Source organism: Chelon labrosus (assembly GCF_963514085.1).
Source record: "Chelon labrosus genome assembly, chromosome: 12".
In the NCBI taxonomy this organism is placed as follows: Eukaryota; Metazoa; Chordata; class Actinopteri; order Mugiliformes; family Mugilidae; genus Chelon; species Chelon labrosus.
In genome coordinates this window covers 30,150,156-30,160,616 of record NC_140345.1, presented here as the reverse complement: position 1 = coordinate 30,160,616, position 10,461 = coordinate 30,150,156, and the positions used below count along the sequence as shown (strand labels likewise).

Genomic DNA, 10,461 nt, shown 5'->3' with positions numbered 1-10,461 from the left:
TCTATTACATTACAGGAACATCTTGTATTTTTTAATAATACTGTGTACTGTAGCCACTGGAACTTGAAAACATTCAGATATGGTCTTACAACCCGTTTGTGACTTGTGAGCAGCCACAATGCACAGCTACAGGTCATCAGTGAGCTCCTTTGTCTTAGCCACGACAGTCCACAAACCAACTGCAGAGAGCTGCTGTTTTTCACCTGTTGAGTTGATTAAAACAGCTGTTTCCAATGAATCAAGGTAATTAGGATGCTTTAAGTAATTACTGTTCTGCTTTAGAACAGTAATTCTACTGTTCTGCTTTAGAACAGCTTCTTAGAACCCTTTGCAAAGGGTATGAATAATTTTGGACATGCCACTTTTTGTTCAAATGTAAATAAAAGCTGAGAATTTTTTTTCCACAATGATGCCTCTTGTACATTGTCTTATTATCTTCTAGGAGACGCCTGTGTCATTTACAACCAAGAAAAAACTTGCTGGTTGAATAAAAGTAACTTTATGTCAAAATTTGCCAGGGATATGAATAATTTCAGGCTTGACTGCATAACAGTAGAAGAGTGTGAGGTGGTCTCAGAGCTGCAGCTGTGATGTTTAATTCATTCAGGTTTTTCTGCTGATGCAGCAGCTGATTCTGATTCTGCTGCAGGAGATTCAACCAGAGTCTGACTCTTCCTCTGATTATTGATCTCTGATCTTGGGACACTTGATTATCTGTTAACGTCTCTTCTACTCTGAGAACACAAAGATTTTATCATCAGGAAACTGAACCTGGATAAGCTGCAGGAACACACACACACACACACACACACACACACACACATCCTGTAGCTCCTCCCCCTCTGAGCTGCTGCAGTCCATCTGAAGGTTTCTCTTCAGTTGTTCACATCAGCTGCTGAACGGATCAGACCTGGATCTGCTGGTTCTACTGGTTCTACTGGTTCTGCTGGACTGTCTGTGTGTTCTTGTCGTGTTGGAGAGGGAACATGAGAAGAGGAGGAGAACAGAGGAGTCCGACGTGAGGAGGAGAAAACACCCAGAGCAGGTACAGACTCACTCTTTCACAACAAAAGCATCTCTGACACACCAGAACCAGAACCAGAAGTCTGTGTGTGTGAGAGATGTGACCGTCCTCTTTGATTCTGATCAATGTTCATCATCAAACCCTGAAACTAGACAGTCAGAACCCAATCAGAACCCAATCAGAACCCAATCAGCCACAACACCAGAGTGGTTTTACCACAGTACATCAACCTGGTTCTACCAGAGTACATCAACCTGGTTCTACCAGAGAACACCAGCCTGGTTCTACTAGACAACATCAGAGTGGTTCTACCAGAGTACATCAACCTGGTTCTACTAGACAACATCAACCTGGTTCTACCAGAGTACATCAACCTGGTTCTACCAGAGAACACCAGCCTGGTTCTACTAGACAACATCAGAGTGGTTCTACCAGAGAACATCAGAGTAGGTCTACCAGAGTACATCAGAGTAGTTCTACCAGAGTACATCAGAGTGGTTCTACCAGAGAACACCTGCCTGGTTCTACCAGAGTACATCAACCTGGTTCTACTACAGAACGTCAGAGTGGTTCTACCAGAGTACGTCAACCTGGTTCTACCAGAGAACACCAGCCTGGTTCTACTAGACAACATCAGAGTGGTTCTACTCTGTTAGAGACCGGTCTGATATCAGAACATGTAGAGGGAACATGTGTAGGTCGAAAATAAGAGTCTGTTTTAGAATCAGCTGACTTTCAGGTTCTCTGCAGGTTCTGATCAGGTTCTGATGCGAGCTCAGTGTCTGTACTGTTCAGGATCAGTTGGTGGTTTCACCAGACCACAGAAGCACAAAAACAACTGGTTGTCATGGTGACAAGAGGACAACAAACAACTCTGACTAAAACAGGTCCAGATCCTGGACCAGACCTGGACCAGGTCCTGGACTAGGTCCTGGACCAAACCTGGACCAGACCTGGACCAGACCTGGAAACTCTGAGAGGTAAACTCTCAGCCCATGAGCAGACTTCCCAGCATGCATTGTGACAGTTGGGTTCTGGTTCTGGACGCGCTCAGTTCATCAAAAAATCCACTTCCTGCTTTGATCGTCCACTGTGAGGAGGAGAGAGAGGAGCCAGGCGTTGTCCTCATTAATAATATAAACCTCAGCCAATGAGAAGCAGGGGGCGGGGCCTACTGCAGTCACAGTAGTAGAGGTTGCCAAGGTGACACCATGAACACACACACTCACACACACACACACACTGATGCTGGAGACAGAAATAGCTGCAGCGTCTCAGGGGTGAAACCTGAGGTATGTGTGTGTGTGTGTGTGTGTGTGTGTGTGTGTGTATTAGTCACATTGTGAGGACCAGAGTTTCTTGGCTTGTACATATGATCATGTTTCCATAGTAACGCTGATGTCTCCTTCCTATCTCACCTGGATTAAATCATGTCTGAGACTTAACAAGGAACTGCACTTAATTACTGGAGGTGATGATGATGATGATGATGGGTTAGCCCCCGGTGTGAGTCTGTTGCCATGGAAACGTCTCAACATTAACAAGACTCTTATCAGTGATAATCAGCAAGGGCAGAAAGGAAGTCCTCGCCACAATAAGAGTTGATGGACTGGGGCTGGTAGATAAAGTGACATCAGGACAGGTGACCAGCAGCATCCAATCAGAGCTCAGCAGATGAATCAGCTTCAGTCAAACAAGAACAATGAAAAGACTGTGAACAGTTCAGGAGGAGAAGGATGACGACTGGTTCACCTGCTCAGGTTCTTAAAGGTCCTTAAAGGTCCTTAAAGGTTCTTAAAGGTTCTTAAGGCTAAAGCTGCCTATGCTCTAAAAATTCAGGGTCACTTTTCCACCAATGGTCCCAGAAGCATGAGGACAGACATAAGGAACATCACAGACCACAACAAGAGACACCCAGAATGTAGGACCCGTCTCTTCCTCCATTACAACTCCTAGCACCAGACTCACCTGATCACCAGGTAAACGGCCCTCAGTGTCAGAGGAAGTCAGGAGATCCTTCTTGAACGGGACTGAGCTCACCAGTTCTCAGAGGAACCGACTGACATCTTCAACGATCCCTCTCCCCAGGTAACAGCACCATCAACCATCAAACCTGCCACCGTCCTCACAGAGTCATGCATCAATGCCTCTAACTCTGATAGTCATGAAGTTCACATACAGGAAGAAAGGATTACATCTCCTACACAGTTCATCTGGCCGACACTCACCTGGAGAACAGACACACCTGTGCTCTGCCTTGATACCATCACAGACCCCAGGGTACTGGACTTCTACTAACAGGAAGCAGGGTGTCAGGATCCACAGCATCACTTCCTGTCCCATCACGCTCAGGGAGGTGTCCTCAGACACATTCCCAATCACTCACATGGTTCAGTTTACAGATGACACAGCAGCGATGGGGTTGATCTCCAGCAGAGGATGATTCAGATATGTGGGTCTGAACATCACCACCAGCTTCATAAAGAAGAACCATCAAAGACTGGACTTCCTGAGGAGGCTGTAGGAGCCGGTCTGGGTTCTGAAGTCCTGTCATCCTTCTACAGGTGTGAGGTGAAGATCCTTCAGAGGAGGAGGAGGAGGAGGAGGAGGGGAGGGGAGGGGACACACAGCAGTAAACATTCTACATAGTAATAGCACAGAATTGCATGACTAGTAGTAGATAGGAAGTTAGAGGATAAGAGCTCTGTGTCAGAGAAAAGAAAGTGGACAATAGAATCAGGAAATACAGATAATTCAAACAAAAGCTAATCTAAGCTAATCTAAGCTATGCTAAACTATGCTAAGCCCTGCTCTCAGAGATGTGACTGTTCTTTCTTTTTCTTCTTCTCTGCAGGATGTCCAGTAACTGGTCCATCCTACGGCTGTCCTCATTGGCTCAGTCCACCACCTCTGTAGCCCCACCCCCTCCCAACACTTCCTATTCCCCCCACCTCGCAGACTGGGAAACTCCCAGTTTCACCCGGGCTGCTCAGTTCCGGGTCGGTGCCACCTGCGTCCTCTTCCTGTTTGCTGCCTGCAGTAACCTCGCCCTATTGGCCAGCGTGTGGCGGGGGCGTGGCCGGCGACTGGCGTCTCACCTGCGCCCACTGATGTTGAGCCTGGTGTCGGCCGACCTGATGATGACATTTGTGGTGATGCCTCTGGACGCAGCGTGGAACATGACGGTGCAGTGGTACGGTGGTGACGCTCTCTGTAAGCTGCTCTGCTTCCTGAAGCTGTTCGCCATGCACGCCTCCGCCTTCATCCTCGTCGTCATCAGCCTCGACCGTCAGCACGCCATTCTGCACCCGCTGGACGCTCTGAACGCGCACAGCAGGAACCGACGCATGCTGCTGTTGGCCTGGAGCCTCAGCCTGCTGCTGGCATCACCACAGGTATCATTAGTACAGGTGGGAGCACAGGTATCATTAGTACAGGTGGGAGCACAGGTATCATTAGTACAGGTGGGAGCACAGGTATCATCAGTACAGGTGGGAGCACAGGTATCAGTACAGGTGGGAGCACAGGTATCATTAGTACAGGTGGGAGCACAGGTATCATCACCACAGGTGGGAGCACAGGTATCATTAGTACAGGTGGGAGCACAGGTATCAGTACAGGTGGGAGCACAGGTATCAGTACAGGTGGGAGCACAGGTATCATTAGTACAGGTGGGAGCACAGGTATCATCACCACAGGTGGGAGCACAGGTATCATTAGTACAGGTGGGAGCACAGGTATCAGTACAGGTGGGAGCACAGGTATCAGTACAGGTGGGAGCACAGGTATCATTAGTACAGGTGGGAGCACAGGTATCAGTACAGGTGGGAGCACAGGTATCATTAGTACAGGTGGGAGCACAGGTATCAGTACAGGTGGGAGCACAGGTATCAGTACAGGTGGGAGCACAGGTATCATTAGTACAGGTGGGAGCACAGGTATCATCACCACAGGTGGGAGCACAGGTATCATTAGTACAGGTGGGAGCACAGGTATCATCACCACAGGTGGGAGCACAGGTATCATTAGTACAGGTGGGAGCACAGGTATCAGTACAGGTGGGAGCACAGGTATCATTAGTACAGGTGGGAGCACAGGTATCAGTACAGGTGGGAGCACAGGTATCATTAGTACAGGTGGGAGCACAGGTACCGTCAGTTGGTCTGACTGGTCTGCTGTGAGAGCTTCTTGTATGAGATGATACTCTGAGACGTGTCAGCTACACCTCAATTCATTATCAGCTGGTCACATGACCACACTTCCTGTCAGAGATACTGTTGCGTGGCGTCTCCATGGTAACCTGTTCCATGTGTGAACATGATCCAGGTGAAAGTTCCTGCAGTAAATCCTGCTTCAGCTCCGTGAACGTTAAATCCCTGCAAGAATGTTCATCTTCTGGTGTTTGGAACCTCCTGCTGTTAGCTCGAGCTAACCGCTCCCCTTGGTTCTTATTAGGAATGCTAACAACGCTAAGAGGCCAGCAGCTGGAACAACCTGAGCTCTTATAGAGAGATGATCAGTAGACGATCAGTAGACGATCAGTAGATGATCAGTAAAGTCTCTTCCTCTGTCTCTGCAGCTCTTCATTTTCAGGACCATCAGTGTGGACTCTGTGGACTTCACTCAGTGTGCGTCTCACGGTAGCTTCAGAAGTCGATGGCAGGAAACTGTTTACAACATGTTTCACTTCATCACTCTCTACGTGGTCCCTCTGCTGGTGATGAGCTGCTGCTACACCCGCATCCTGCTGCACATCCACCAGCAGCACCTGAGAGACACAGGTAGCTTCACCTGAACTACACCTGAACTACACCCGACTTACACCTGAACTACACCTGAACTACACCCGACTTACACCTGAACTACACCTGAACTACACCTGACTTACACCTGAACTACACCCGACTTACACCTGAACTACACCTGACTTACACCTGAACTACACCTGAACTACACCTGACTTACACCTGAACTACACCCGACTTACACCTGAACTACACCTGACTTACACCTGAACTACACCCAACTTACACCTGAACTACACCTGACTTACACCTGAACTACACCCGACTTACACCTGAACTACATCTGACTTACACCTGAACTACAGCTGACTTACACCTGACTTACACCTGAACTACAGCTGACTTACACCTGACTTACACCTGAACTACACCCGACTTACACCTGAACTACACCTGAACTACACCTGACTTACACCTGAACTACACCCGACTTACACCTGAACTACACCTGACTTACACCTGAACTACACCCGACTTACACCTGAACTACACCTGACTTACACCTGAACTACACCCGACTTACACCTGAACTACACCCGACTTACACCTGAACTACATCTGACTTACACCTGAACTACAGCTGACTTACACCTGACTTACACCTGAACTACACCTGAACTACACCTGAACTACACCTGACTTACACCTGACTTACACCTGAACTACAGCTGACTTACACCTGAACTACACCTGAACTACAGCTGACTTACACCTGAACTACACCTGAACTACACCTGACTTACACCTGAACTACACCCGACTTACACCTGAACTATAGCTGACTTACACCTGAACTACAGCTGACTTACACCTGAACTACACCTGAACTACACCTGACTTACACCTGAACTACACCCGACTTACACCTGAACTATAGCTGACTTACACCTGAACTACAGCTGACTTACACCTGAACTACACCTGAACTACACCTGACGTACACCTGAACTACACCCGACTTACACCTGAACTACAGCTGACTTACACCTGAACTACACCTGAACTACAGCTGACTTAACACCTGAACTACACCTGACTTACACCTGAACTACAGCTGACTTACACCTGAACTACAGCTGACTTACACCTGAACTACACCTGAACTACACCTGACTTACACCTGAACTACAGCTGACTTACACCTGAACTACAGCTGACTTACACCTGAACTACACCTGAACTACACCTGAACTACAGCTGACTTACACCTGAACTACACCTGAACTACAGCTGAACTACACCTGAACTACACCTGAACTACAGCTGACTTACACCTGAACTACACCTGAACTACACCTGACTTACACCTGAACTACACCTGAACTACAGCTGACTTAAACACCTGAACTACACCCGACTTACACCTGAACTACAGCTGACTTACACCTGAACTACACCTGAACTACACCTGAACTACACCTGACTTACACCTGAACTACAGCTGACTTACACCTGAACTACACCTGAACTACACCTGACGTACACCTGAACTACACCCGACTTACACCTGAACTACAGCTGACTTACACCTGAATTACACCTGAACTACAGCTGACTTAACACCTGAACTACACCCGACTTACACCTGAACTACAGCTGACTTAACACCTGAACTACACCTGACTTACACCTGAACTACAGCTGACTTACACCTGAACTACACCTGACTTACACCTGAACTACACCTGACTTACACCTGAACTACACCCGACTTACACCTGAACTACAGCTGACTTACACCTGAACTACAGCTGACTTAACACCTGAACTACACCCGACTTACACCTGAACTACAGCTGACTTACACCTGAACTACACCTGAACTACACCTGACTTACACTTGAACTACACCTAAACTACACCTGAACTACACCTGAGTTACATCTGAACTACACCTGACTTACACCTGAACTACAGCTGACTTAACACCTGAACTACAGCTGACTTACAGCTGACTTACAGCTGACTTACACCTGAACTACACCTGAACTACACCCGACTTACACCTGAACTACACCCGACTTACACCTGAACTACACCTGACTTACACCTGAACTACAGCTGACTTAACACCTGAACTACAGCTGAACTACACCTGAACTACACCTGACTTACACCTGAACTACACCTGACTTACACCTGAACTACACCTGACTTAACACCTGAACTACAGCTGACTTACACCTGAACTACACCTGACTTACACCTGAACTACACCTGAACTACACCTGACTTACACCTGAACTACACCTGAACTACACCCAACTTACACCTGAACTACAGCTGACTTACACCTGAATTACACCTGAACTACACCTGAACTACACCTGACTTACACCTGAACTACACCTGAACTACACCTGACTTACACCTGAACTACACCTGAACTACACCCGACTTACACCTGAACTACAGCTGACTTAACACCTGAACTACAGCTGACTTACACCTGACTTACACCTGAACTACAGCTGACTTACACCTGAACTACACCTGAACTACACCCAACTTACACCTCAACTACAGCTGACTTAACACCTGACTTACACCTGACTTATACCTGACTTACACCTGACTTACACTTGAACTACACCTAAACTACTCCTGAGCTATCACTGACATAGCTCCTCCCTCTCTCAGCAGGTGAGTCACACCTGCGTCGCAGCGGCACCGACATCATCCCGAAGGCTCGGATGAAGACCCTGAAGATGACGGTGGTGATTGTGCTGTCCTTCGTGGTCTGCTGGACTCCCTACTACCTGCTGGGGATCTGGTACTGGTTCCAGCCCGACATGCTGCGGATCACACCTGAGTATGTCCACCACGCCCTCTTTGTGTTCGGGAACCTGAACACCTGCTGCGACCCCGTCATCTACGGCTTCTACACACCGTCCTTCAGGGCCGACCTCGCCGCTGCTTGTCGCTGGACGAGGAGCGGCGCCGGAGCCTCTCCACGATCCGCCGACCGACTGTCTGCCAGACATGGTCCTCAGAGCGAGGTGCGTCCAGCTGAGGACGACTGAGTACAGGTGTTTAGATTTAATCAGAGAATAAAGTCTATCAACAGAGTCCTGGTTCTGGTCATCCTTTGTCCATTTACAGTTTAATCACATGACCTCTGACCTCTGACCTCTGACCAGTGATAGCATCATTAATGAAGACGATGATGAAAAATATATGTCATCGACCTTTATCTCAGTTAGCATTAGCTACCAGAGCTAGCTAGCTGCTACTAGCCCTGTGTTTACAGATGAGGAGGAAGAAGCATCACTCTGATCACAGTCACTAAGATAACTATGAAGTTACGGAAGTCTCAGCTAAGACCTTTACTAGTTACGTGAAGTTATTGACCTCTGACCTTTTACTGACACATATGTAAACAGTGGACAGTAGAATAGAGAATGGATTAGCATTTAGCATTTAGCTAAAACTGACCATAAATGTAGTTCCTGGAATGAATCCTTCTTGTGTATAAGTCCAAATACAGACTAATACAGTGGACCATTCCAGCTGCAAGCCTGGAATTCATTTTTTAAGAATTAAACAGTTTGCTTCGAAATGTGTTCACCCTCTCCCCTGTTCACAAGATTTTACTGGTCACAAACTCAATGAGTGACACAAGCACCGAGTTCTTACACCATTACATGTTGATGTAAACACACAAACCACCGCATGTCTTACCGGGCAGAAACAAGGCCACGACCGCGTCTGGCTGAATGGTGGCGTCAGGGATCGTGTCGTTGAGGTGGATGTAGTCCGGTCGGCTTGGGCTTGTTTTTAGCCCAGCATGGACTCCTGCCTTTTATCACGCTTCCACCTCCTCACACACTAAAATGTTAGAAATCAAAGGAAGGTTGGATATCGGTCTATAGTTAAAACATCTGGCTCTAGAGGAGGTTTATTAAGTAAAGGTTTAATTAAAGCAATCTGAGGCACATATCCTGTTAATAAAGATACATTTATCTGGTTTAATATATAAGAATAAGAAAAACCTTTATTTGTCATGCAATGGGGAAATTGCAGTTTGCAACAGAAAGGACAGAAAAAATAACAAGAGCAAAGAAAATAGTGTATAAAAGATAAATAACGAAATAGAATAGGGTAAAAAAAAATGCACAGATTGAATTGACAGATGTTGCGCAGACTGGTGTAAGTGAAGTCTGCATGCATCAGGTGGGACACTTTAGCCAGGACTGTCCTGTCACCCACCTCCCCCACTGAGTCCAAGGGGCAGCCCAGGACAGAGCTGGACTTCCTGATGATCTTATCCAGCTTCTTCCTCTCCCTCTCTGTGATGCCACTGCTCCAGCAGACCACTCCGCACAAGATGGCTGATGCCACTACAGAGTCCTAGAAGGTCATAGAAGGAATATGAGGTGTTGATTAGTTGGGATGAGGTCTAGAGGACAAGCTGATGGTTTAGATGCTGTAATTATTGAAGTGAGCTCAGGTAGATCTGTTGAAGAGAAGAATTCCAGATGTTGATCAGGTCCTACAGATGTTTCTAATACAGTGAAGATCTGAACATCAGGGTTTATTTTAATTTGAAGGTTTATCTTCATCTTCATCTTCTGTAACCTCTTGTCCTGTGAAGGGTCATGGGGGGCTGGAGCCTATCCCAGCTGTCATTGG

General features: G+C 47.2%; 1 protein-coding gene across 1 annotated transcript; it reads left to right on the top strand.

Annotated features, from left to right (window-relative positions):
* Window positions 1-3,879: 3,879 nt before the first annotated feature.
* Window positions 3,880-9,460, top strand: LOC311497099 (gonadotropin-releasing hormone II receptor-like; the record flags this gene model as incomplete). Its single annotated transcript, XM_084557233.1, has 3 exons — window positions 3,880-4,419; window positions 5,604-5,805; window positions 8,470-9,460. The coding sequence occupies 3 exons, from the start codon at window positions 3,880-3,882 to the stop codon at window positions 8,850-8,852; spliced, it is 1,125 nt and encodes a 374-aa protein (XP_084413359.1). The 3' UTR covers window positions 8,853-9,460.
* Window positions 9,461-10,461: the final 1,001 nt, after the last annotated feature.